Below are 27,674 nucleotides of genomic sequence, written 5' to 3' on the forward strand. Positions count from 1 at the left end.
GCGCCCCGATCCCCGCTGAGTGGGACCCCAGCAGGTGCCGGCTCCTGATGGGGCTTCCAGGGACGGGGCACCCTAGTACAGTTGGAGATTTCCCACTGTTTATTTTATTTTATTTATTTGAGAGGTAGAGTTATAGACAATGAGAAGGAGAATCAGAGAGAGAGGTCTTCCATCTGCTGGTTCACTCCCCAGATGGCCACAGCGGCTGGAGTTGCGTCAATCCGAAGCCAGGAGCCAGGAGCTTCCTCCAGGTCTTCCAGGCGGGTGCAGGGGCCCAAGGACTTGGGCCATCTTCTACTGCTTTCCCAGGCCATGGCAGAAAGCTGGATTGGAAGAGGAGCAGCCGGGACTCGAACCAGTGCCTATATGGGATGACCGGGCGGCAGCTTGACCTGCTGCGCCACAGCGCCGGCCCCTGCCTTGTTCCTCTTGCCTGTGAATCCTGACTGCTGGATTTCCCAAGACAGGGTCCCATTTCTTTCTGATGTGCATGTCTGTCTTCCCACCCAGGGTGGCCCTCAAAGAGGGGACCTGGTTTTATTTGTCTATTTCCTACAGTCTTTGGTGAATGATAACTCAGCAACGGTCCGGAGAACGGACCCACATCGAGAGGATGTAACTGTCAGGAAATGACTCATTTCAAAAGAATTTGAGGGGCCGGTGTCATAACATAACAAGCCTATGACTCTGCCATCCCATATGGGCGCCAGTTCCCGTCCCGGCTGCCCCACTTCCGATCCAGCTCCTTGCTAATGCTTGGAAAAAAGCAGCAGAAGATGGCTCAAGTCTTTGGGCCCCTGCACCCACGTGGGAAACCCAGAAGAAGCTCCTGGCTTTGGATCAGCCCAGCTCTGGCTATTGTGGCCATTTGGGGAGTGAACCAGTAGATGGAAGACCTGTGTCTCTCTCCCTCTGTCTGTAACTCTGCCTCTCAGATGCCTCGCAGCAGCCCCCATGCTGTCACTGTCGTCACGCGCATTCGCCACAGTGGCTCACGTGTCACTCCTGGAAGCACTGTCTTCTTGTTTTTTCCAAGCCCCTGATTCTCTTCCTACTTCCCCAGGGCCTTCCTAAGGTCCCTGGTGAACTTAGCCCCCTGTCCCTGGCTATTTGTAAATCCTGGAAGTCCTCAAGTTTCCATTCCGGAAGCTTCTTTCTACCCCCCCCCCCACACACACACACCCCTGCCTTCTCAACTGTAGTTTCAGTTGCCTTCAACTTCTCGTCGGCTGACTCAGAGTTCCAGGCCCGAGTGGGTGACCCCGCTGAGGCCACGCCCCTCCCCCGTGCTTGGCACCACCAGGTCCAGGTTAGCCTTTGGTTTCTGATGGGCACGTCTGTCTTTCTACCCACAAAGGCCCTAAAAGAAGGGCCTTGGTTCTTTCAGGGGTACCCCCTCTCTGGTACACCCCATCCAAGCCGAGGCCTGTCCATTCGACGCTGTACCCGTCTTTGCAGCCGGCCATTTCTCCCCATCTCTCCGGCTCATCTCCCCTTCCTCCGCCCTTCCCGGGGGCTGTCACAGTAGCCTCCTTACCGAGTTTCCTCCCGCCTCCTCCTGCACATCGCAACCAGAACGGTCTTTTCACAAATGCCTAATTCATCCTGTCGCTCCTTTGCCAGAAGCCTATCAATGTCTCTCCATTGTCCGGCTGACCTGCCCCTTGCCTTTCTGTCCAGATTCCTTTTTAAAAAATTTTTTTTTATTATTTTTTGCCAGGCAGAGTTAGACAGTGAGAGAGAGAGAGTTATAGACAGTGAGAGAGAGACACAGAGAGAAAGGTCTTCCTTCCGTTGGTTCACTCCCTAATGGCCGCCACGGCCAGCGCTGTGCCAATCCGAAGCCAGGAGCCAGGTGCTTCCTCCCAGTCTCCCATGCGGGTGCAGGGCCCAAGGACCTGGGCCATCCTCCACTGCCCTCCCGGGCCACAGCAGAGAGCTGGACTGGAAGAGGAGCAACTGGGACTAGTACCCAGGGTGCCGGCGCTGCAGGCAGAGGATTAGCCAAGTGAGCCACGGGGCTGGCTGAGATTCCTCTTGTAGTGTCGGGGCTCCAGCCTCTCTTTAGGGTCCCCCTGCCCACAGGGCCTTTGCACATGCAGCCCCTGCTACTGGGAGCTCGTTGCCTAGGTAACACCTCCTTGGCCTTTGTCTTAGCTCAACAATCTTCGTCCGGGAAGCTTTTCCAGCCCCCTCCTGGTTTGCTCTCAGAACCCTCGATCACTTTCCTTCCTTGCCAAGTTCAGTGTGGTTATACTGTGTTTTCTGATTATTGGATTGTGTTACGCTTCCCTCAATAGCCTGTGTGCTCCAGTAGGGTGCGGCCAGCCAGGTCTATTTTTGCCGCGTTCCCGGCGTCTGCCACATTAGAGAACAAAGCGTTGGCCGGCTCCGTGGCTCAACAGGCTAATCCTCCGCCTTGCGGCGCCGGCACACCGGGTTCTAGTCCCGGTCGGGGCACCGATCCTGTCCCGGTTGCCCCTCTTCCAGGCCAGCTCTCTGCTGTGGCCAGGGAGTGCAGTGGAGGGTGGCCCAAGTCCTTGGGCCCTGCACCCCATGGGAGACCAGGAGAAGCACCTGGCTCCTGCCATCGGAACAGCGCGGTGCGCCGGCCGCAGCGCGCTACCGCAGCGGCCATTGGAGGGTGAACCAACGGCAAAAGGAAGACCTTTCTCTCTGTCTCTCTCTCACTGTCCACTCTGCCTGTCAAAAAAAAAAAAAAAAGAGAACAAAGCGTGACTTGGTGAACACGGTTTTCGAGGACAGGGAACATAAAGGTTTCCTTTGACAATTTCAGGGCCCACACACGAATGGATGCACACACGTGTGTAGGATGTCTAAGAACGCAGAGTTCCAGGGGATCCGCTCATCCATCCATCCATTCGCTCCCAAGTCACATGGAAAGGGATCCACACGGGGCCGGCGCCGTGGCTCACTTGGTTAATCCTCCTCCTCCTGTGGCGCTGGCATCCCATATGGGTGCTGGGTTCTAGTCCCGGCTGCTCCTCTTCCAGGCCAGCTCTCTGCTGTGGCCTGGGAGGGCAGTGGAGGATGGCCCAAGTGCTTGGGCGCCTGCACCCCATGGGAGACCAGGAGAAGCACCTGGCTCCTGGCTTAGGATCAGCGCAGCGCTGGCCTGGCCTCCCACTCACCCATCTCAACCTGTGTTCCTTCTCACATTGGCAGCCCTTCCCCCAAGGCCCCAGGCAACTCTGTCCCCTATTTGTATAAATCCTATCCCCCCAAAACGGCCCCCCCCCCACCATCAAGGCCATCATTCTGGTGGCCAGAGCTTATCATTCGTCCCAGCAGTCTGCCGGCCAGAGCGAGTGGCTTAGCCAGGGCTGGGCCATAGAACCCCAGGAAGACCTCTCAGGGTAAGTACCAGAGCCCCGGGGACACCTGGTCATAGCCATGAGCAGGTGGGGGGTGTTGAGGGCCAGTGCGCCCCTGGCGGGAAGAAGGCCTCTGCCTGGAGAGCATGGCTGGCCGGGGCCACAGCTGGACCTGGAGGGGACTCAGAAAACTTCCACGGAGAGAGGGGTGTCCCCAACACAGTCCTCATGCCTGGCCTTTTGGACACCTGAGCTCTGGGAGCGACTGGCCGGACAGGTGTGCCCAAGAACCGTCCACTCTCTTGGTGGTGTGCAAATGGGGCAGGATCACCTTGGCACTGTGCCACGGCACGCAGGGCTCAGGCCTCCAGGTTTGTCCACATCCGTTTCCCACCGGGCACTTGCAACACCAGCTCCTGGCTACTTCCTGTCCCTTACGGGATGCGTCACCATCACTGGGGCCAACTCCGCTTCCCCACCCCCAGCCCTTCTTCCGCTTTGCATCTCTTGCCAGGAGGCACCTTTGGCCTCACACCGGGCAGCACTGGGTTGTAGCCAGTCCGATGGCAGAAACCAGCCTGGTTCCGCCAGTCCTTTCCTAGCCGCGCCTTGCCCTGAGCCTTGATGCGACAGCCGACATGAGCTGCTTCTGCCCTCAGTAGTCACACCGGATCTGAAGGCAGCAGGCTTTGTGTTCACCTCCAGGGTGGGGAGGGAGCAGCCCCGGCCTGATTCCCCAGATTGCAGGGAGAGACCTGGCCTTCTAGATACAGGAGCCAACTGGCCACCTAGGCGCTTGCTCTGTGATCATTGGCACGGTCAGTGCTGTGATCTGAGTAGTGCCCTCCCCCCATCTCATGCAAGGGTTTAAGCCCCAAGTCCTCTGTTAATGGCACTATGAGGGCGGAACTTAATCCATGCTGGTGTTTAGCTTAGTACGGAGCCCGCTAGGTGGCGCCCAGTGAGGCCGATGGCCATGCAACAACACAGCTAGAGGGGCCCTTCCAAGCTCCCTGGGGCCATGCTGTTTGGATTGCAGCTAAGTCAACCTCTTATCTAGTTAGCCTGCCCTCGGGCATTTCGTTATAGTCCTGAAAAGCTGCCAATGGGACAGGGCCCCTCTCCAAGGGGCTGGAACTGCAGCCAGGCGAGGCGTGTTGTATCAGAGTGCGGGTTCCAGTCCCAGCTGCTCCACTTCCCATCCAGCTTCCCGCTAATGTGCCTGGGAAGGCAGCAGAAGATGGCCCAGGTGCTAGGGCCCCTGCCACCCACATGGGAGACGTGGAGGGTGTTCCAGGCTCCTGGCTTTGGCCTGGTTCAGCCCCAGCCATTTGCGAGGAGTGAACCAGTGGATGGAAGTGTGCTAGCCAGTCATCTCTCTGTGTGCCATTTAGCCTTTCAATTAAATCTTAAAAAAAAAAAAAAAAAAAAAAAAAGCACAAGCAAATGTTTCTACAATCTGTTCCCCCAGGTGCAGAGCTACGGGGACCACATGAACTTGGGGACATAAATGCAAGTTTTCAGATTCTCTCTGGTTGGCTGACGACCACAACTCTTCTCCACTGCCAGGCTGAAATATTTATTTGAAAAAAACAAAAACAAAAACACAAACAAAACGGGAAACACAGATACACTGTATTGTACAAAGAGGGGTCCAGAGAGCGTAACAAAAGTATTGTTGGAAGAAAAACAAAGACCAGTGGCTACCTGTCCTGGGCAGGCGAGCACTCGGTGACAATTGAAGTTCATGGGAACTATCCTAATGCAAGTGGGAGGAGAGGTTACAAATGGAAGAAAAACAAACCAATCCCAACCCTGCAAACCTCAGCGCGAAAGTCTGTGGGTAAGTTTGAGACGTGCGCATCACCACCGAGATGGAACCGAACCCCTCGCTCTGTCCCCATGGGTGGTAACCGGGTTCATTTAGGGCCTTCAAACCTGAGGTAGTTGAGGGTCACCTGCAAAACACATTCTGGAAGGATCCACTCAGAATGGGACCCGATGGTGTCCACCCGCGGCGCTGTGGCTCCTGGGGCGGGTGGAGGCTGGTCCCATGTCTGCTGTGGCCCTGGGCGATGGAGGAGCAGACCCGCCTCCGGCTGGGAGTGGTGGCTTTCTATGCTACGGGTGGTGCAGTCTCTGGGGGGCCAAGGATGGCAGAGAAAGACCACTGCCATCCTGGCAGGAAGGCCAGCCCAGGGGCTGAAGGCTGTCCTTGGCGGGGGAGGGGGGCTTCCAGAGACTTGGAGAGGTCGCAGCAGGTGGCAGGGCGTCTACCAAATGTTACCACCGTCATCAGCCAGCTCCTCCATCCTGGAGCCGAGAGACCAAAGCGCGGGGACCCGAGCCGCACGACACGGCCGCTGTCAGCCCAGCGCTACCTGGTACAAACCTCGCTGTCTGACTTGGTAGCCGAAACAATTGCAAGAAAGATGTGCTCTGGACAGTGTGCGTGGGTCTTCCAGCCTCTGGGGTTGGGCCTTGTGATTCAGGAGCGAGCCTCGAGCCACCGCTGGCGGCAGCAGCATCAGCAATCTAAATTATCTGCTTTCAACGCCTCGCTTGGATACAAAACGACCCACAAAGGTAGGTCTCGTATTGTTTTTTTTTTTCCCCTTGCTATTTACACAGATATGCTTATTCTAACAGGATTAGAACACTGTATTACAAAATTAAATAACATGTGTTTCAAGCGTATTCATTCCCAAGGTGTAATTCTGTGGCCGCCCTGTCTTGTCCTGACCCACGCACGCTTCGGTCCCCAAAGGAAGAGACCCGTGGATACTTTTGTCACTGCTGGCGCCCAGAGACTCGTCAGCCCAGCTGTGTGAGGTTCGTTTTTTAGCGTTGAGACGCCACTTCCTGTTTCAATCCAAGGCAGTACACGCCGACACTCACACAGTCTGTTTTAGACTAGCCGAGGCCCGGCTCTTGGATTCTGGTTCAAGAATGGAGCGGTTTTCACGCTTGGCTGGCGCCGAGGTAACCACGTGACGTCAGATGGCCGTTGCCTTGCGTGGCGCTGCCTTGGTGCGCGCTCCTGTCTGAGTGCCTTCTTGGCTGTTCCATCACTCAGGCTGAGCCCAGGGAGGTTTACGAAATTATCATGGCTTCTTTTAGAGGGAGTGTTATCCTCTGGAGACTGCCGTCTGGTTACGATCGAACACATCAGATAGCCTTCCCCGCCCCTGGCGACGTGGACACGCGACTCTGAGCGGCCACGACCCCCAGGATGGGCGTGATTGGCACAGCCGAGTCAAGGCTGCCACACACTGCTCCCCGGGACGGACGAACGCGGAGTGCGAAGGCTGCCCGGCGTGCACCTTGGACACCTTCGTGGCCTGGCCCGGAGGTTCCTGGGCCTGAGTACGGGAATCAGAGTTCCTGGGAGAGAGTTTTGTGAGTGTCCCACTTAGAAAATGCAGAGGAAGAGTGGGGCGGGGGAGGGAGTTGGTTCACAGTGATCAGACAGAAGTCTCACAACCTGTCGCGAGGCGAAGCTGAGCACTGTTCCTTGGGACAGGTCCTGGGAAGCTGGCTACGACCTAGGAGCTGCTACAGAGAAGGAAGACGTTGTTTTTCTTTTTTCTTTTTTCTTTTTTTTTTTTTTTCTGAGCTCAGAAGGGCACTTAAATTGTTGGGGTCCGTTTGGGAGAGGAAAAGTGCTGGCCGGCCGCCTGCCTGGAGGAGGCTGCTCCTGTTGCCCTCATCCTGTCCTGGGACGGCGGGCTGGAAGCAGTCGGAGCAGTGGTTCCCCCGCCTCGAGTTCCCAATCCAAACGCTCCAAGGAAGCCGCGTGCTCTGGGGGGTGGGCTGGGTGGAGGTGCAGGCCAGCAACAGTCCAGGAGCGGCATCTCGGGCCTCGTTTGGGAGCCCTGCGGACGATGTCACAGGGCAGGGCAGCAGTGCAAACCTTCACAAGGCCACACCTGAGATCCCGAGGGCTCCCAGAGTCCTCGCTGCTCCCCGGAAGTTAGGAATAAATATGACAGGGCCCAGCCCCGCGCTGGGGGTACTCCTGACGCGGGCAGGGCTGTCTGACCGTCGGGGTCTAGCCAACGGGTAGAACGTGGAACTGTTCAGAGGGTGCCGTGGCAGACATGTGGCCGAGGAAGTGGCCCGGCTCCCTCCAAAGGCCCTGCTGGGCGGGCCGGGGCACGGACTAGCTCCGGAGCGGGGGGAGCTGCGCTGCCACCCTTGGCCGCTCCGTTCAAGCACACGTGGGAAGGTTTTGGGGCCCCCCAGGAGCTGGCCCCCGAAGGCCTGGGCCGTGTGCACGGCTCCATCCACTCGTCCTGGGACCCTGTCACCCGCGAGGCTGGACAGAGGCTTTCGGCTGGGGTACGGCTTTAGGGACCAAAGGCACGCGCTCTGTTTCTGCCTCTGTCGCCGACCCTGGCGAGCGGCCTGGGCTGCCTAGCGCATGCTCAGCAGGACACCCAGCGAGGAGGAGGCTGGGGTGGAGCACCAAGGTGACGCCCGAGCAGCACCATGGCTGTGAGTGCCGTGGCGTGGGGGCCCCTAGGCAACCCGGAGCGCCCGGGGTGCGGGTGGGGGGCCATCGCCATGGCGTTCGCAGCCTGGACACTCCTGCCATTGCCGGCAGCACAGACCCAGTGCAGCGTCCTGGGCTGGAATACCCACCAGCCCTCGGACATGCACGAGTTTGTGCCTGGATGAAACGGAAAAGGCTGATAAGAATTAAAAAAAAATCACACACACACACACACACACAAAAGGAAAGGCGTGAGCTCTCCCCTTGCCACGCTGGCCACCTGCGGAGGCGCCCCAGAGGGAGGCCGCCGACCACTGCGGGGTTCGACCAGAGAGGCGCTGGCTGCCCGGGAGCCGCATGTGCCCGCCTCTTTGGACCTGGGCTTGCTCCCCGGCTTGCACAGGCCGGCCCGGACACTCGGGACTCGGGTGGGTGGCAGGTTCGCACAGAGGGGGTGCCAGGGTGCGGGGCGCCTTTGCAAGGGGCGGGCCCACAGCACTGGGCAGCGGGGGTGTCCAGGGGTTGGGGTCTGTGGCGGGGGCAATGACACACGCACAGAAGGGTCACGAGGATTTACACTCTGACGTTACGGGGCGCTGGGCGGGCTCTAGTCTTTCTCGGTCGCTGCTTCCTGCGGGGTAGGTGGAGACGCTTCTGTTCCTAAAACGACAACGACGGTTTACGTGGCGCGGCGCTGCCTGCGCGCACGCATGTGCTCGGCTGAACCCCAGAAACTGCCCTGCCTGGGGCTCTCAGCCACACGATCGTCACAACCGCGGCGTCACCCGGACACCCCGCTGCTGTGTCTAGGAGGAGCAGAACCCAGCTAAGGCGGCTGCCACAGTCGGCCAGGGTAGACACGAGTCAAGAATCTTTGGGCACGTGCCACCTCTGGCTGACTGATGGCAGAATATGGGCGGGGCAGGCGGGACAGCCCCTCCACTCCGCGTCTCCTCCTGTAGACATTCCTATTGGCTCAAGACAGGTTCAACCTTGTAATTCACCTGCCTGAGCGCCAGTCATTCATGACAAACTCCCGCCTCCCGGGGAGTCACCCAGGGAGTGAGTCCGTCCCACGATGGCTGGGTCTCACGGGTGACGACAGCAGCTTTCGCCTCACACACATCTACCCATCCTCAGTTACCCTCAGTACCGGGCGGGCCCGGCCCCGCGGGGTCAGCTCACCTTCTTCCCAGCCCTCGGCGACACCTGCAAGTTCATAGTGCTTTTTCCGAAGCTCTCCCAGCTTCTGACGCTCCTTCTGCAGGTCATTCTCCAGCTCCAGCACCCTGACCTGTGCCGAGAGAAGGCAGGGTTTCCGTGGCACCCCCAGTCCTCGCTCTGTTCTGCCCCGCCCTCTCTGGTCGTCTCATCCATCCACCTGTGCCAGCGGCTCCCAGCCTTTGCCGCTGACAACTTCCACTGGGAATGAATGATGCCTTTACAAACCGATGGCCAAGGTCCTGTTCACGTGATGAAGTTACTGCAGACGACTCTAGCGCTTAGCTTACCCACGTGGTGGGTTCCAGGCTAGCGGGAACCCCTCTCCTTCCATCCCAGGACCCCGAAAGTCCAGACAGGAGGCCTCTCTACGGACAGCCTTACTAAAGGAAGAGGTGGTTCTTGGGTTAGCCCTGTGCTTCACCAAGTTAATCAATTAACTAGTTGAAATATTTATTTACTTATTTGAAAAGGAGAGAGAGAGAGAGAGAGAGAGAGAGAGAGAGAGAGAGAGAGACTGACTCTTCCATCTACTGGTTCACTCCCCAAATGGCTACAACAGCCGAGGCTGGGCCAGGCCCAAGTCATCTGGCTCTCCCACGTGGGTGGCAGGGGCCCAAGCACTCAACCTCATCCAGGTGTGTTAGCAGGGAGCTGGATTGGGAAGTGGAGTAGCTGGCACTCTGATGTGGGATGCCAGTCCAAGTGGCGGCTTAACTCACTGAGCCGCGGTGAGTTAAGTTTATAATTTATTTGTTAACTTAATATCTGCTGAGCGTTCAGCATGTCCCGGAACGTCTGTTCCAGGTGCTGGAGACACAGGGGCGACACGCTTACCGTGCAGGGGACAAGACATAACCGAACGAGCAAAGTTCAGACTGTAAGGAAAACGACACACGGAGGGGTGTGGCTGACTAAGGGGGCCAGCAAAGGCCTCGCTCAGGAAGTCACTTTAGGACTGGCACCTGGATGGTGGATATGGTTTGAACAGGATTTGGCTCTCGAACTCAGGGGAATATGAAAACCCTGAGTCGTAAGTTAACAGTACCGAGAAGATGAGAAACTATTCATGTGTGCTATCTGGGAGGCGGGCCTGGGGGAGGTCCCGAGATCACGAGGGCGGGCCCTTGGAAGGCGGTTCCTGTGCAAAAGGGGTGGTTACCAAAGCCTGGATCACCAGGTGGGGTGGGAATATTTTTTTCGTCTTGTCAGTATTCCCCAAATCATCCAGCCAAGCCTCTGGCCCCGCCCTCCCAAGGTCAAACTTGAACTTGAGCCTCCAGAAAGGGTGAGCTGCACAAATCCTCTCTCTTCCTAGCTTTAGCTGCTCAGGCATTTTGTCATAGTAACAAAAAGGTGACCAATAACGGTGACGGTGGTCCAAGGAGCTCAGCCCCTTGGAGAACTGCGTACGGCTCTCTCCAGAGAGACCGGGAGGGACAAAGGCTGTGAGGGCAATGCACGGGCAAGACGGACGGTGTCACGCGTGGGACGAGAAAGCTGCCAGGGGTCATGAGATGAAGCCAGGGGTGTTGCACCCAGGCCCACGGGTCGGGGTCAGGGAGGAGATAGACACAGGCTGGGGACAAGGACTTGGTACCAATTCTTCCCAGAGGGATGGGGTTTCAAGCCAACAGGATCTCGGGGACGTGTCTGGCGCCGTGGTTATGTTCCGTGTCCTCAAGCCCTATTCAAGTCCTGGCTCCCTCCACTGCCAGTCCAGCTTCCCACACCCTGGGAGGCAGCAGGTGATGGCTCAGGTCCTTTGGTCCCTGCCACCCACTTGGGGAGACCTGGATGGAGCTCCTGGTTCCTGGCTTCCGCCCAGCCCGGCATAGGCTACTGAGGACACTTAGGGGAGTGGACAAGCACAGGGAAGAAGATCTCTTTTCTCTCTTCTCTCTGTCTCTGCCTTTGAAACATAAATAGTGAACGGCATTTGCAGACTTCTAGGACATCCCTGGTGGCATTTAGAGGAAGGACAGTCTCAACTTCAGTCCTGGGCAAGGGTTGAGTCCAGTCCTGGGCTGGTGGGTGCACCTGTGTTCATGCCCCTCCACCCCAAGAGTCCGTCTCTCCCCCTGGTCTCCCTCCAGGGGAGTAACACTGGGGGTCCCTGTCTCAGCACTAGGGACCACCTAGATTCAGAGCTGAGCTTCTCACCTGGGAATCCATCTCCTGGCGTTTGATCTGGGTCAGTGTCATGCTTGAGAAGTCCATACTGTCTGCAAGGACAGAAAACAGAAAGGCTTGGAGAAAAACATCCGTGGCTGACGCAGACTCGAGAGGCGGCCGACGCGGACGCCGATGCCAAGGCCGTGCATGGAAAAGGAACCGAGGGCCCCGGGCAGGAAGGAAGCGTGAAGGGCTCACGGTGGGCCCTGGAGCGCACCTGTCTCCTCGATCTGTGATTTGCCCGAAATAGTTGAGGCCACGACCCCGGCGGTGGCCTGGCTCACTCCTCGAGACGCCTGCTGCAGCTGGGCTAGGTTGGGGCTGTCCTTATCGGCTTTCACCTGCCATGACAGAGTAGACTTAGGTTCATTCCGCATCTAAGGGTGGCAGCAAGGACAGAGCCGCGGCGCTGGGTCTGATGGTTCTTAAACACCCGATCCACATCATCACCCACCAATGTCTTGCAAACGGCTGCCTATGGGGTCAGCTCCTGGCACGTCTATAACATAAACAAACGTTCCTGGCCCATCCGCTCGGTGGGCCCCAGGCGCTGGCGTTGTCACCGATTCGGATCACCTGCTCTAGTTGTGGAAACCCATTTGGGACCATAAGAGATAAGGAGTCTTAAAGAGCCCTCGCTGGGATCTGAGCTGGCTACAGGTGTGGCGAGACCAGTGGCTGAGGGGCGCCGGGTGGGGGCGGGGGGCAGTGTTCAATTCCAAGACGAAGGAGGGAGGGGCAGACGCTGGTTGTGGAATGGGAGCCAAGCCAGGTGACCTGGTTCCACCCCTCCTTGAATGTCTGTCGGGGCTGCTAATCAGGTGCTGGTGTGGCTGGGACCCTCGCGTGGGGAGCTGGGGACGGGGGCTCTTTGGCGACAGACCAGATGCCTTTAATGGAGAACAGCATGGGAGTCTGGGGAGGCACGATTTGTGTGTGGGACCCCAACACCCTGACTGTTGAGGCCAGCTGCACTGTGCAGATGGTCCCTAGGCTCCAGGGGTCGAGCCACGGGGTCCTACCTTGGATGCAGCCACCAGCTGGGCTGTGCTGGCAGCAATTTCGCGCGAACACACCATGAGCTCCTCGAATTTCCCTCTGCCCTGCACCACCAGGTCAGCTGCGTCCCTGCCAGGAAAGAATGTGACAAGGGCCAGGTCAGAGGCAGCCCAGGGCCCACCCGCTGCAGCCCCTCCCGTCGGCCCTGTCTAGACCAGAAGGGGACAATGCCAGCCCCACCCCTGTCACTCCAGCTTCTCTGTGAAGCCTTCAGTCTTTACCAACCACAGCTGGTAACTTTCCAGGGGACTATGGCTCAAGGGAGTGGGACCGAGGGAGCGGACCGGGCGCCGTAGCCACTTACACCATGACGGTGGCTCCCCAGCCCACGGCTTTGGAGGCTGAGATGAGCCCTTCTGTCCAGCGAGAGTTCTTGGCATAAAATTCCTTAGGGGACGCAGTGCCCTGAGAGGGAAAAGGAAAGAAGGGTCAGCTTTTACCGCACACCTGATCTGGGTCCACCGCTTCGGTCGAAGCATCCTGGGTGGTCCTGGTGGTAACTCAGGGAGGGAACCAGTGGTCCCGTCCCATTGCTCAGGGGAGAAAACCAAGACCCAGGCCAGCACCGTGGCTTAACAGGCTAATCCTCCGCCTTGCGGTGCTGGCACACCGGGTTCTAGTCCCGGTTGGGGCGTCGGATTCTATCCCGGTTGCCCCTCTTCCAGGCCAGCTCTCTGCTGTGGCCCGGGAGTACAGTGGAGGATGGCCCAAGTGTTTGGGCCCTGCACCCGCATGGGAGACCAGGAGAAGCACCTGGCTCCTGGCTTCGGATCAGCACGATGTGCCAGCCATGGCAGCCATTGGAGGGTGAACCAACGGCAAAAAGGAAGACCTTTCTCTCTATCTCTCTCCCTCACTATCCACTCTGCCTGTCAAAAAAAAAAAAGAAAGAAAAGAAAAGAAAACCAAGACCCAGAGAGGCGACTCTGCTTCCCCCGGGGGCCACTGCACACTGCCAGTCCTGGGCACGTCTACTCTACCTCAATCTTCCTACTGTAAGTCCCCTACTTCTGTGGACTCAACAAACCACTGCTCAGAGTTAGTGGGGTGGGAATATTTTTTTCCTCCTGTCAGTAATCCCTAAATCATACAGTAGGGGCAGCTGCTTCCATAGCACTGACACAGTATTTGGCCTAAGTCACGTAGAGAGGATTTGAAGTTTACGGGAGGGGACGGGTAATGTTGGGCAGCAAACTAAGTCGCTGCTTACGATGCTGACATCCAGCCTTGGGGCGCTGGTTCGAGTCCCTGCTGCTCCACTTCCGATCCAGTTCCCTGCTAATGGGCCTGGGAAAGCAGTGGAGGTTAGCCCAAATACCTGGGCCCCTGCAACCCATGAGGGAGACCCACATGGCGATCCTGGCTCCTGGCTTCAGCCTGGCCCAACCCTGGCCATTGTGGCCATTTTGGGCGAGTGAATCAGTGGATGGAAGATCTCTCTCTCTCTCTGTCTGTCATTCTCCCCTTCGTAAATAAATAAATCTTAAAAACAGAAGTTATGGAAGGGAGCGTATAGATTATGTGCAAATATTATGCCATTTTAAATAAGCAACTTGGCATTTGCGTGTGTGTGTGGGGGGTGGCGGGGGGGGTGTCCTGGCACTAATCCACAGTGGGTTTCAAGGGGAACTGAGATATCAGAACTCAACACACTCAGCGATGAGTCAGTTATGACTGGGGCGAGTCTAGCTGCTCTCCCCCATTTCCCAAAAGATGGGAGGTCAAGGTGAATAATTTACAAAGCATTACGTCTACTTGGAGTTCCAGAACATTCTCAGGCTTTGTTAGTGTCTGCCAGTGTGCCAGGCCCAGATGGATCAGGGGGCACCCCCAAAGCAGAAACGGCTGCTGGCTCCCTCCCTGGGCCCCTTTCTAGAGGGAGAGACAAACTGGGCCAGGCAGGGACCAACAGCCCAGTGACAGCAGAGCTGGCTGTGAGAGACAGCAGGGAGCGGACTCAGATGGAAGGAGACATGGCCAGACTCCTGGGAAATGTTGGTCCCAGGCACACATGTCCATCTGCCCAGGTTCCAGAAGCCCTTGTTCCTCTCGGAGGGCCTGGACGTGCTGTGTAAGGAGGGTTCCCAGGGCCGGTGTTGTGGCGCAGCAAGTTAAGCAACCACCTGCCAAGCTGGTATCCTATGTGGGCACCGGTTCAAGTCCCAGCTGCTCCACTTCTGATCCAGCTCCCTGCTGATATGCCTGGGAAGGCAGTGGGAGGTGGTACGGAGTGCTTGGGCTCCTGTGGGAGTCCTGGATGGAGTGCCAGGCTCCTGGTTTTGTCCCGGCTCAGTCCTGGCCATTGTGGCCATTTTGGGGGGTGAACCAGTGGATGGAAGATCTCTCTCTCTCTCTCTCACTCTGTAAATCTGCCTTTCAAATAAATAAATGTCTTTTTTTAAAAAAACCAAAAACCAAAACAAAACAAAACAAAAAAAACGAGGGTTCCCCAGCTGGGGTCACAGTGGAGACTCACTGGCCTGGGCCACCCGACCCCTGGGCTGATGACCGATCATGGGAAGGGGTGGCAGTGCCGCTAGACCCCAGGAATCCCGGAGTCAGACCTGCGCTCCCCACCTGCGGGCCCAGCCTGTGTGCCTACCCGGCCGCTCTCTACGATCTCCCTCTGGAGGTCCTTGGAGGCCACAATCAGGACCTGAATGGCTTGCATCAGGCCGGTACAGGAGCCGAGGATCCTGGGAGAAGCAAAGCAGGGAGTCAGGGCCGGGGGCACGTGGGAGCCCCGAGGACAGCAGGGCAGGCGAAGCGACCTCACTGTCACCGCGAATGCTGTCGCCCCGGGGCAGCTCAGTTCCCCTCTGACCCCCGAACGGGTTTGCAGAGCACAGTGCCCGGCCAGCGAGACTCATCCTGCCCACACGGGTGCCACCGCCGCTCAGACCAACCTCTCGTTCACCTCCAGCTTCACGCCTGTGTCTCCTGCGCGGGATTTGCTTAGCATTTCCTGTTTTTTAAAAAAAGCACAGTTTTCCAAACGCACCTCCAGGACCGAGAAGCCGGTTCTGCTGTACCTCCCTGCGGAAGCTGGGGAACCTGAATCGGGGAGTCCCCAGGCAGGGAAGGGCTCTGGCCCCATCTCTGTGTAATGGGTGGTGACAGCAGGTGGGACAGGCTGTGCGCTCTTTCCACACCTGTTCACTTGGCACCTTGTGTGTGCGGAACCCTGATAGCTACAGGCCCGGGGGGTGCCAGAGGCAGGTGTTCACACCTTGGCGGGTGGCTTGGGCCCCTCCAGCGAGGGAGCAACCTGGGACCTTCCCCACAGCGCCCGCTAAGCTTTCCATGAATGAACTGCTACCTCCCATGAGGGGGCGCCACCGATTTCCCGAGTGCCTGGCACCCAGAGGGAGGTGGGCACTGTCTCATGTCGCCCGTGCAGCCGGCCCTGGCGTGGGTACGACGACTGCTGCCATTGTGGAAATGGTGCAGGGATCCCAACAGCAGTCGGAAGGCTCGGAAGGGGTCCGTCTGGAAGTCGACCCCCGGACGTGCTCACACCGGAGGAGTGGATCCTTAAACGGCTCACTGCCCTTCCGCAAGGACTTACTCTTTTCCGACCCTTGGATTGGTTTGGCGTGGGTGAATGGGGGTGGGGGAGGGGCGTGTGTCTGCGGCTTTGATGAGAGACTGTGACACGTGCACCGGGTGTTGCCACCCGGGCACAGCTTGCCCCGCAGAGACCTCCTACCTCTATCCTGGCCGTGGCGGCCTCGATGGCCGCGGAAGTGGCTGCCATCTCCTTGTCCACCAGGTCCCCGAGCTCCTCCTGTTTGATGTCCAGGCCCCTGGGCAGCAGCTCCTGTGAACAGCGTCACAAAGGCTGAAGTGTGGCCCTTACAGCGGAGGGGGGAGGGGCCCTGCTGCGGAACACCTGCAAGCCACGTGGGGAGGGGGGCTTCCGCAGACCTCCTGGGGACTCTGGGATCTCAGGCGCCTTTCCTCCTCCTCCTCCTCCTCCTCCTCCTCCTCCTCCTGTCCTCACTCGCCCCAGGAAGCTGTCACTGCCTGACCCCAGCAGGTGCACTGTGTCAGCTGTGTTTGCTACGTGGGGGGCGTTTTGAAAACTTTATCACAGACGATGATCTCTTAATGAGTTCGGCCCTTCTTGAACTTGGCTTCCACAGCCTTTACCATCCCTGCGGAAGCCAAGGTACACAGAGGCAAAAGGTCCCGACTACACAGCACAGCAGGGATCCAAACTTGGGTCTCACAGATGGCAAAGCCCAAGATTTTAATTTTTTAAAAGTCTTTTATTTATTTGGAAGACAGAGTGACAGAAACAGAAGGAGACAGGGAAAGAGATCCTCCATGTACTGGTTCACTCCCCAAATGGCTGCAACAGTTGGGGCTTGGGCCATGCAGAAGCCAGGAGCCTGGAGCTCCATCTGGGTCTCCCACGTGGGAGGCAGGGGCCCAAGGATTTGGGCCGCCTTCTGCTGCTTTCCCAGGTGCATTGGCGGGGAGCCGGATTGGAAGCAGAGCAGCCTGGACTTGAACTGGCGCTCTGCTATGGGATGCCGGTGTTCCAAGCATCGCCTTAACTTCTGTGCCATGTGCTTCAGATGTTTAAAAACATTGTGTGTGCTACAAGGAGTCCTTGAGAAAGTTTATGGAACGCAGAATTAAAAGATAAGCTTATTTTGTGAAAAAAAAATTTGAAATCCATGCACGTCAGGGGATCTTCAAAAAGTTCACGGAAAACGCCTATTATGAAAAGTCTACGCATAAATTGTAAAATAATTTGCACTGCGGCCAACACTGTGGCATACTGGGTGAAGCTGCTGCCTGCAACACCGGCATCCCATATGGGCACTGGTTCATGTCCTGGCTGCTCCACTTCCGATCCGGCTCCCTGCTAATGTGTCTGGGGAAGCAGCGGAAGACGGCCCAAGTGCTTGGTCCCCTGCCACCCATGTGGGAGACCCAGAAGAAGCTCCAGGCTCCTGGCTTTGGCCTGGCCCAGTCCCTGTTGTGGGGGAGTGAACTAGTGGATGGAAGATCTCTCTTTGTGTTTCTCCCTCTCTCGCTGTAACTCTTCCAAATACATACATAAATAAAACTTTAAAAAACATTTGCATTGAAATAAACTTATCATTTAATGCTATTTTCCACCAACTTTCCAAAGTACCCTTGGAGACGATGCGGTAGATCTACATGAATGGTTTAGAGGGTAAGATGGAAGGCCTGTGTTATCCACCCCGGAGGAAGCAGTGGCTGGAGCGACGTTATTAATACCTCTAACACTCCCTTTGTGTATGGCTCACATCCATCTTCCTTCCGTCCCACCTTCCACTCCGAGGTGAACTGAGAATTCAGGAGTAATTATCATGCCTTTGAAAGATGCGCCCCTAAACAACGCGATGTCCACTTGAACATTCTGGTCTTTTTAGGAATTAGATGGCCTGTGTTTTTCCATGACTTTTCACTCAACATTCCATGTGTGAGATTCCTCCTATAACCTAGTAATCCCATTCCTAGGTAGACACCTTAGGGTGGGAGTGGGGAACCTTTTTTTCTGCCAAGGTCCATTTGGATATTTATAACACCGGTGTCTCCCTGGCCACGTAGAATTTTCCACTGGAAATGAGCCTGCTGTAGATGTCCTGTTTTGAGTCCCGCCTGCGGTTGCCGTGGTGGGGCCAGACCAGGCGACTCTGCAGGCCTGGTGGGGCCTGCGGGCTGCACGCTCCCCACACCTGCAGAGAAATCCTTACACACGTGTACGGGCACGTGTTCCTGAGAGCCCAACCTGAACAACCCAGCGTCCACCAGCAAGACAGGGGCCGGACAAATCAAGCTGTGCTCATCACTGGAAGATTACAGAGCAATGAAGACAAACGTATCTTCATGGATGAATCTTGCGCACGGCCCCTCGAGTGAAAGAGCAGGCCGGAGAAGTACACCTACAGTACCAGTCCGTTTGTGTCGGTCTTGACCGTGCACGATTGACAACGTATCAGGCAGAGAGGCAGAAGTCCGTGGTCCTTCTATGATTTTCTGGAACTATGATTAGATGCCTTGTCTTCCAGGTCTCTTAACCGCCATAGTGCAAGTTACAAAACCAGCGCTTTAATTTCTGAGCTCTGCACAGATCCTCCCGTGCGCTTTGCACCTGCACGCCGGGTTCTCCACTCGGCAACTGACTGCGGAACACAGCCCACGCCGCGCCTATGACGGTGTCACCGACCTAACAACCCTGCAATGCCAGCGTGACCGTGTCACCCTCTTAGGAACAAGTTAACGACGTCCGTTATTCATAGAGCAGGGTTCCCAGTCTCACCGCCCCTTCTCGCGGGCACCTCCCTTCTTCCACCAGATCCGTCTCTCTGTTTTGCTTTCTCCTTGAACGAATCAATTGAACGTTTGCTGAGTCTCTACCACCTGCCAGGCATGATGCCACAGATGAGGTCGATATGGAAAAACCATGGTTTGGGGCCTGTGTGGCGGGGCAGTGGGTCAAGCCACCACCCGTGATGCTGGCATCCCACAGGAGTGCTGGTTCGAGCCCCAGCTGCCCCACTTCCAATCCAGCTCCCTGCTAATGCACCTGGGAAAGCAGCAGAAGATGGTCCAAGTGCTTAGGCCCCTGCACCCACACGGGAGACCCCAATGAAGTTTCAAGCTCCTGGCTTTGGCCTGGCCCAGCCCTGGCTGTTGTGGCCATCTGGGGAGTGAAGAAGCTGATGGAAACCAATCTCTCTCTCTCCATCCCCATCACCCTTTCTTTGGAACCGCCTTTCTAATAAATAAAATACAGTTTTAAAAGATTTATTTTATTTATTTGAAAGGCTGAGTTACAGAGAGGCAGAGGCAGAGGGAGAGAGAGAGAGATACAGAGATCTTCCATCTACTGGTTCACTCCCCAAATGGCCGCAATGGCTGGAGCCGGGCTGACTTGAAGCCAGGAGCCAGGAGCTCCTTCTGGGTCTCCCATGCTGGGGTGGGGTGGGACCCTGGGAACGTGGAGGAAGATGGCCCAAGTACTTGAGCCCCTGCCACCAATGTGGGAGAGGCAGATCAAGTTCCTGGCTCCTGGCTCCAGTCTGGCAGAGACTTGACTGTTGTCGCTATTTGGGGGAGTGAACCAGTGGATGGAAGATCTCTCTCTTTCTTTCTGTAACTCTGCCTTTCAAAAAAATAAATCTTAAAAAGAAATAGTGGATCTTATTTTGCCTTCCCATGGAGTATGTGTGCTGTCTGTACGTGACCTATACCTAGCCCAATTCCTACTATTTAGGACGTGTCACCACATTTGTGTGACTGTTATCACCTGCCCAACCAGGTGAACAGAACCCCCGGAGGCAGGAGACTGCTCTTTCTTCCTTTACGTCCCGGGCCGAGCCGAGAACGCCGCCAGTCCACTCTCAGTCAGTAGGGAGTGAGTTCAGGAATCACAGCTGGAAAGCCCTTCAGAAAATCAGATTTTTTTTTTCCAACTTTACTCTCTCTCCAGAATCAGGGCAGGAGGGCGGAAAAGAACCAGCTCAGGACATCATGGCTTCCTTGGCAATTCATACCCCAAAGCCATCCCCTTCCTGCACACTCACTGCGGAACGTACCTCGCCGATGGCCTTGATCTTGCTCAGGCAGCTCCTCATGGCCGTGCTGTCGGCGCTCTCGAGGGTCCCCTCCCCGTCCAGGGCAGCCAGGAAGACGAGGGTCTCTCTGCCGTACTGTTTGCAGGCCTCCGTCAGCGCTGGAGACGCAAGTGGACGGGGCTGTTGACGGGCCTCCTGCGCCCCGGCTCTGGGGACTCACCCTGCCCCCCCACCCCCTACTCACAGTCAGCAGGCTCTGGCGGGGCGCGGAGGCTGGTGGTGCTACCGTGAATGATGGTGTCGCTGGTCAGGTGGGCCAGCAGGGTGATGGAGTGGAGAAACTCGCTGATGTCTGCGGAAGCAGGAAGGAACTCTGCTCGGGCTTGGCTGGGGGGGGGGGGTCCCTTCGCACGCCCTCTTTCCCACTTCCCCTGTTGCACACCTGTCTTTCTCAGTACCCAGGAGCCATCCCCGTTCCCACATCTGAACCCTGCTCAGCCGTCACTCACGACAGAGCCCACCCTCCCCCTTCCTCACCTTCCGGACAGGCCAGATACTGGCTGCGGCTCTTTTCCAGTTGCTCGGTGCAGCTGGACACGGACTTGACCTTGGAGAGGAGGTGATCTGCGAGAGGGAAGACAGGGCAGGAGTCCTCACGGCTTGCTCGCCGCCGCGTTGGGGAAGCTGCCCGGCGGAGTGACCCAGCCAACCCCGCGGGAGCTGCTCTCAGTGGAGGAAGGCGGGGAGCACAGCTGGCCACACTGGTACTGGAGTGACTCTGTACTGGGGCTTTGACAAGCGACACAGCTGAGCCTACTGGGGCCTTTGCCGAGAGCCTCGCGGCTCACCACTGCGCCTCCTATGACATCCGGGCCTTCCTGGGAGGTCCATCGAAGCCCTGGGAGTCTCACAGCCCTTAAGCCTGGGCTCCCGCTCTGCACACAGCTACCTGACCCCCACTCCGCCCCTGGTTGCTGTGCCTCTGTCTATGGGTCCGTGGAGCTGAGATGTGAGTCACCCTGCCGGGGTGTGTGGTCTGCCATGGCGCCACCACGGGCATCTCCGGCTATCCTGTTTCTGCTTCCTCATCTCCAGGCAGGGGTGACGTGGGACCACCTGGTGGCGTCCGCCCAGATGCTTGGAACTCAGGAGGTGCTCGGGGGGTGTCATTCTCCCCCACCTTGCCTTCTCTCCACTTCTTCCAGACCCAGCTCACATCATCTCAGAATCTGCACCCCCGTGGCCCCATTTCCTGGGATTTTTTACTCTTTCTGCTACTCCGTGCTTGATGCTGCCTCCCTAAGACTCCAGGTTCACGAGCAACCACCTGTCGCCTCAGATCTTAAAGAGACACAGAACTGTCCCCTCCTCCCACCCATCTGCCTTCACCTGTGGTCAGATTCTGGTCCTAGAAGGAAGACATCCCACCAGCGTGACCAGCAGAGTAAGGCGCCATTTCTCACACCTGGGAGACCAGGCTCGGTGCCACAGAGCTCCCAGTTTAACTGAGCCAGGACAGGGCCGGGGCATCCCTGGTGACCCTGACGTACAACTGGGCTCACTTTCCCGTGGGCTCCAAGGCCAGCAGGTAGCACCAGGCCGTCAGAATGTGGCACCTGCGCACGTACCTGCAGAGCCGGCACAGCTGATGAGAGTGGGTTCTTCCAGCTGGCTCAGGGCCTCCCGGATCACCTGCTCTGCGGCCTTCCTGGACCCTTCCAGAAGCATTTTCCGTTGTTCCTTTGCGAACTGGCACACAGCTTCCTACACAAAGGGCCCGGGGAGGTGAGAGTTGGCTCTGGGCCCCCACAGCAAGCCCCGACACAGAAGCCAGCTGGGACCCGGTTGGCACGCCCGATGTCTGAGCTCCGGCTGTTCCTGATGAGGTCCAGGCTTTTTTTTTTTTTCTTTTTTTTTGACAGGCAGAGTGGTTAGTGAGAGACAGAGAGAAAGGTCTTCCTTTTTGCCGTTGGTTCACCCTCCAATGGCCACTGAGGCTGGCATACTGCGCTGATCCAGAGCCAGGAGCCAGGTGCTTCTCCTGGTCTCCCATGGGGTGCAGGGCCCAAGGACTTGGGCCATCCTCCACTGCACTCCCTGGCCACAGCAGAGAGCTGGCCTGGAAGAGGAGCAACCGGGACAGAATCCGGCGCCCCAACCGGGACTAGAACCCGGTGTGCCGGCGCCGCAAGGCGGAGGATTAGGAGGTCCAGGCTTTAACTTTGGGCACAGCTGTGTGCTGCTGGCCACAGGAGGCCACGGGGCCGGGTCACGGCGACCCGGGGAGAAAAATGGCAGGTGCTTGCCTTTGCATGCGGAAAGCAAGTGTGCCTTGCTCTCTTCTCGTTGGCTTTGTGGGTGATACAGGGTACGCAACCTGGCCCAAGGTCTCTAACCCGTCACACGCCCTTCCCCTGCCTCCACGCAGCCGCTGGAGTCTGCAAGTGGTCAGCCCGCGTGGGTGTCCCCCACTTGCCTGAGCGCCAGCCAGCTTGAGCTGGGTGTCCTCCAGCTGTTTCCAAAGCGAGGAAAATTCCTCCTCCCGCCGCGTGGCGGCGCTCACCAAGCTGTCCCGCTCCGTCTCCAGCTCGGCGATCTGTGCCACCCTGGTTGCTTCTGACTGCAAAGGCGACCACGTGGGAAGAGGGGGGCACTGGGAGAACCGTGCCATCCCCTCCCCGGAGGTCCGAGCCCACGCCCTGGCCGCCGGCGGCAGGAGGAGGGGGTGCCTCTCTGATTGGCCAGGTGCAGGGCCAGGAGGCAGGTGCTCACCTGGGCCGAGGCCTCCAGGCTGCTCTGCAGCACCTGCAGCTCCTGTTTGCTGGTGGCGAGTTCTTGCTTCAAGCTCTCCAGGAGCTCCTGCTGCTCTTCAGTCTGCAGGAAGAGAGCCGGGAGGAGACTCATGGGCGAGGTGGTGACGGGCAGAAGGGAGGGTAGAGCCCCCCTGAGCAATGCAGGAGCCGTGTGCAAGGAGACCCCCATATTGCAACGAAGGTGTTCTGCTGGCCGAGGGCAATGTCAAGGGAGGAACTTGAGGGACATTTTCCCAGGTGTCACCCTTGAGCCCAGAATGTTAAATCTGAGCTGGATTTTTTAATTTTGGCATCCCAGGACCTGGGACACTGTGCCACTAATGCATCCGGTCGACTTCAGACGACTTCCTGTCTTGGGTTTCTTCCCATGATGGTGGTTTTCAAAGAGCAGGCTGAGTTCCGTTATTGAGAAATCGTAGCTAATTTTTAATTTATTTTAATTTTTAAAAAAATATTTATTTTATTTATTTGAAAGACAGAGCCACAGAGAGATGTAGAGACAGACAGAGAGGTCCTCCACTCACTGATTCACTTCCCAGATGGCCACAACGGCTGGAGCTGCGCCGATCTGAAGTTAGGAGCCAGGAGCCTCCCCCAGGTCTCCCACACGGGTGCAGGGGCCCAAGGACCTGGGCCATTTTTCACTGCCCTCCCGGGCCTCAGCAGAGAGGTGGATCAGAAGAGGAGCAGCCGGGACCAGAACCGACGCCCATATGGGATGCCGGCACTTCAGGCCAGGGCTCTAACCCGCTGTGCCACAGAGCTGGCCCCTTAGCTGATTTTTTTTTTAAAGATTTATGCATCAGGGCCAGTGTGGTGGCACAGCGGGTTAAGCTACCACCTGGGATGCCGGCATCCCATATGGGTACCAGTTCATGTCCTGGCTGCTCCACTTCCAATCCAGCTCCCTGCTAATGGCCTGGGAAAGCAGCAGAAGATGGTCCAAGTGCTGGGGGCCCTGTACCCATGTGGGAAACCTGGAGGAAGCTCCTAGCTCCTGGCTCCTGGCTTCAGATAGGCCAAGGCCCAGCCCCAGCTGTTGTGGCCATCTGGGGTGTCAACCAATGGGTGGAAGATCTCTGTCTCTCTCTCTTCTGCCCACTACAGCTAAATCCATTTAGGCAGGTGTTTGGTCTAGTGGTTTGGGATACCAGTGTCCCACATGGAAGTGCCTGGTTCGATTCCCAGCCATCCTGACTCCGGCTCCCTGCTGATGTGCACCCTGGGAGGCAGCAGGGGGTGGCCCAAGTCCTTGGGTCCCTGCCGCCCATGTGGGAGACCTGGACGGAGTCCTGGGCTCCTAGCTTTTGGTTGGCCCAGCCCTGTGCATTTGGGGAGCGAACCAGTGGATAAAAATTTCTTTCTCTCCGTGTCTCTGTACTTTCAAATAAATTTAGAAAAAAAAAAAAAATGGGCTAAAGAGAGCACTGAGGGGCTGGTGTTGTGGCATGGCAGGTAAAGCCTCTGCCTGCACTGCTGGTATGCCATTATCAGTGCCGATTTGAGTCCTGGCTGCCCCACTTCCAGTCCAGCTCCCTGCTAATGCACCTGGGAAAGCAGTGGAAGATGGCCCAAGTGCTGGGGCCCCTGCACCTGCGTGGGAGACCTGGAGGAAGCTCCTGGCTCCTGGCTTCAGCCTGGCTCAGCTTGGGCTGCTGCAGCCATTTGGGGAGTAAACCAGTAGCTGGAAGATCTCTCTCTTTCTGACTCTCCCTCTTTCTCTACAAATTTCAAATAAAAATAAATAAATCTTAAAATGAACAAACATAAACAAAAAAAAGAGAACACTGAATATCCAAATGCATTCACATATGAGGACTGCTTGGTGAAATTTTATTTCCAGTAGATGGAGGCATTTAAATAAAAGGTCTATTTTATTTGAAAGGTGTGAGAGAGAGAGAGAGAGAGACAGAAATATTCCATGTACTGGTTCACTCCCCAAATGTGCACAAAAGCCAGGGCCTAGGCCAAGCTGAATCCAGGAGCCAGGAACTCCGTCTGGGTCTCCCATGTGGGTGGCAGGAGCCTGAGCACTTGAGCCATCCTCTGCTGCCTCCCAGGCTGAGTTACCAGGGAGCTGGACCGGACACGGAGGCGCCAGGGCTTGAACCGGCACCCCGTGTGGGATGCAGGCGTCCCAGCAGCGGCTTAACCTGCCGCACTGCGCTGCCTGCCTGGTGAGAGATGTGGTTTGACTCTGGGTCACAGAGACACACACAAGCCGCTCCTCCCAGCCTACGGCTTTAAGCTGCACCTGCCCAGCCTGTGTCCTGCCTGCCCATGCTGCCGCAGAACTGGCTGTGGCGCTCCGCTGGCGCCACGTCTCCATGAGCCTGTGGCCCTCTGGCTTGCCTTCCTTACTCAAACTCTCCTGTACCCTCACTTTAGCCTGGGTTTGCTCATTATTGCCTGCCCCAACTCACACACATGCAGGGAACGGCAGCCCGTGTGGGACGATGGGCAGCAATGGGCAGCCTCTGCTCGCCTCCACTGGACGCCCCTCCCATTCCCGGAGGGCTTCCCCTCCCACTCACCTTCCGCTGGGTCTGGTCACTCACGCGCTCGAAGGAATCCTCCAGTTCTTTTTTCTCTCGTTCCAAATCCACCTGCGCTTGCCTGGCCACGGACACCTGTTTGGTCACCTCTGCGTTCTGGAAGGGAAGAATGGCGTCTGGCAGGGGCTTCTCTCAGGTGTAAAGGATGCCTTTCCCCTCCCGAACAAAGCATTCCATTCAGCCCGGACCTCCCCCCTTAGAAGGAAGCCACAGGCGCGTGACAACCTTCTGGGTCGTGATGAGTCTGTCGTTAGGAAAACCATCAGGATGGGGGGCAGCCTAAGAGGAACCCAAGACTCGGGGGTCACAGGGAGCTTGGGAAGCTGGGGTTCCCAAGAAATGGAGGCGATTCCTAGAAACTGGCATGGGCGCTGGACACGGTGAAACCCCGAGGCCTGGGCTGTGAGCTCCACGCCGTGTGGGCACTGCAGGATGGCAGGGGTGCAGGTCCTACCTTGCGCAGCAGGTCGGCGTGGTTCTGGACCAGCTCGCTGTACTTCTCCTTGAGCTTGCTGTACCGCTGCTCATTGGCCTGGGCCTTCCCTGCATGGTCAGGGGCCAAGGTCAGGTGTCTTCCGCTGGCTGGGACCCGCTGCCCTCCCCTCCGACAGGCCAGGGGCGCTGCACAACTCTCCTTCCTTCCTCCCACAAAAGCATGGACCTTATCCCCCAAAAGTCCTACGTAGGGGCCGGCGTTGTGGCACAGCAGGTTAAGCTGCCGCATGCAATGCCAGCATCCCACATCGGTGCACCGGTTCGAGTCCTGGCTGCTCTGCTTCTGATCCAGCTCCCTGCTAATGCGCCCGAGAGGGCAGCAGGTGATGGCTCAAGTCCTTGGGCCCCTGCCACCCACGTGGGAGACCCGGATGGAGCTCCTGGCTCCTGCGTTTAGCCTGTCTGTTGCCATCATTTGGGGAGTGAACCAGCAGCCAGAAGATCTCTCTCTCTCCCTCCCTGTCATTCTGACTTTTGAATAAAATAAAATAAAACAAAAAAGTGAATCCCTCTGGGGAGTGGTCTTTCAAAAGATAATCCCTCTGCTGACTTGTGCCTCCTCTGTGTAAGAACACAGCTTCTATATTTCAGGCTTCTCAGCCTTTCTACCGACCTCCCTCTCAGGCACTGGGTCCCATCTCCCGGCCCCTGGGCCCGCCTCTCGCCCAGGGCAGGTGCCCCCGTGTCATTGTCTGTCTGGACTCCCTGGGCCCACCTCTTGCCCAGGGCAGGTGCCCCCGTGTCACTGCCTGGACTCCCTGGGCCCACCTCTCGCCCAGGGCAGGTGCCCCCGTGTCACTGTCTGTCTGGACTCCCTGGGCCCACCTCTCGCCCAGGGCAGGTGCCCCCATGTCACTGTCTGTCTGGACTCCCTGGGCCCACCTCTCGCCCAGGGCAGGTGCCCCGTGTCACTGTAGGTCTGGACTCCCTGGGCCCACCTCTCGCCCAGGGCAGGTGCCCCTGTGTCACTGTAGGTCTGGACTCCCTGGGCCCACCTCTCGCCCAGGGCAGGTGCCCCCGTGTCACTGTCTGTCTGGACTCCCTGGGCCCACCTCTCGCCCAGGGCAGGTGCCCCCGTGTCACTGTCTGTCTGGACTCCCTGGGCCCACCTCTCGCCCAGGGCAGGTGCCCCCGTGTCACTGTCTGTCTGGACTCCCTGGGCCCACCTCTCGCCCAGGGCAGGTGCCCCCGTGTCACTGTCTGTCTGGACTCCCTGGGCCCACCTCTCGCCCAGGGCAGGTGCCCCCGTGTCACTGTCTGTCTGGACTCCCTGGGCCCACCTCTCGCCCAGGGCAGGTGCCCCCGTGTCACTGTCTGTCTGGACTCCCTGGGCCCACCTCTCGCCCAGGGCAGGTGCCCCCGTGTCACTGTCTGGACTCCCTGCCTCCACGGTCCTGGCCTTTGCCTCCCAGGCCTCTGTGGCTGCTGGATCGCAGCTGGCTAATGAGCTGGCAGTACCAGGGGCCTCGTGGCAAGCGCAGGCCGGGGGTGGAGCCTGGCCGGACGCTGCCCTCCCGCCCCGCCCCTGGGCGGTGCCTCACTCTCGATCTCCGTCAGGCTGCGCTGCGCCTTCTCCGTGTCTTCCCGCTGCTTCTTGAGCTCGTCCAGCTCGGCCCGGAGGAACTCGCCGTCGTCCGCCGCCTGCTGCCGCAGGTGCCGCTGCTCGGCCAGCTCGGCCTCCAGCTCGCTGAGGCGGCCCTTCAGCTGCAGCACGGCCCGCTGGCCCTGCGGTGGGCGGGCGGGTGGGGGTGGGCACTCGGGTTTCCAGCCCCGCCCAGGCAGATCCCTCGGTGTCCCCAGCAAGCCCACGCCCAGCGCCCTGTGACAGCTGAGCTCTGCTCCTGGCCACCACAAGCTGCCTGCACTCCAACAGGGGGCGACGGCAGGTAGTCTGGTTCTAGTCAGAATGGCCTGGGGGCTGGAGGACGCGGGGCTTCTGATGAGCCACGGAGCTGAGAGCTGCCTGG

At 58.0% G+C, this 27,674-nt stretch overlaps 1 protein-coding gene across 3 annotated transcripts in view; it reads right to left on the reverse strand.

Moving 5' to 3' along the window:
* Window positions 1-4,899: 4,899 nt before the first annotated feature.
* Window positions 4,900-27,674, reverse strand: part of HIP1 (huntingtin interacting protein 1) — a 143,042-nt gene continuing 120,267 nt past the window's right edge. For all 3 annotated transcript variants that reach the window (XM_062180678.1, XM_062180680.1, XM_062180679.1), the window contains exons 14-31: window positions 27,249-27,432; window positions 25,667-25,755; window positions 25,192-25,308; window positions 22,617-22,718; window positions 22,321-22,464; window positions 21,473-21,608; window positions 20,382-20,468; window positions 20,089-20,196; window positions 19,866-20,002; window positions 15,995-16,105; window positions 15,192-15,250; window positions 14,888-14,981; window positions 12,590-12,690; window positions 12,249-12,354; window positions 11,444-11,567; window positions 11,215-11,276; window positions 9,016-9,124; window positions 4,900-8,490 (exon numbers count right to left, since the gene is read on the reverse strand). In XM_062180678.1, the coding sequence (XP_062036662.1) occupies window positions 8,438-8,490; window positions 9,016-9,124; window positions 11,215-11,276; window positions 11,444-11,567; window positions 12,249-12,354; window positions 12,590-12,690; window positions 14,888-14,981; window positions 15,192-15,250; window positions 15,995-16,105; window positions 19,866-20,002; window positions 20,089-20,196; window positions 20,382-20,468; window positions 21,473-21,608; window positions 22,321-22,464; window positions 22,617-22,718; window positions 25,192-25,308; window positions 25,667-25,755; window positions 27,249-27,432 (1,923 nt within the window). In that variant the 3' untranslated portion in view covers window positions 4,900-8,437. The remainder of the gene's footprint in view (window positions 8,491-9,015; window positions 9,125-11,214; window positions 11,277-11,443; window positions 11,568-12,248; window positions 12,355-12,589; window positions 12,691-14,887; window positions 14,982-15,191; window positions 15,251-15,994; window positions 16,106-19,865; window positions 20,003-20,088; window positions 20,197-20,381; window positions 20,469-21,472; window positions 21,609-22,320; window positions 22,465-22,616; window positions 22,719-25,191; window positions 25,309-25,666; window positions 25,756-27,248; window positions 27,433-27,674) is intronic.

Source organism: Lepus europaeus, chromosome 21 (assembly GCF_033115175.1).
Source record: "Lepus europaeus isolate LE1 chromosome 21, mLepTim1.pri, whole genome shotgun sequence".
Taxonomy (NCBI): Eukaryota; Metazoa; Chordata; class Mammalia; order Lagomorpha; family Leporidae; genus Lepus; species Lepus europaeus.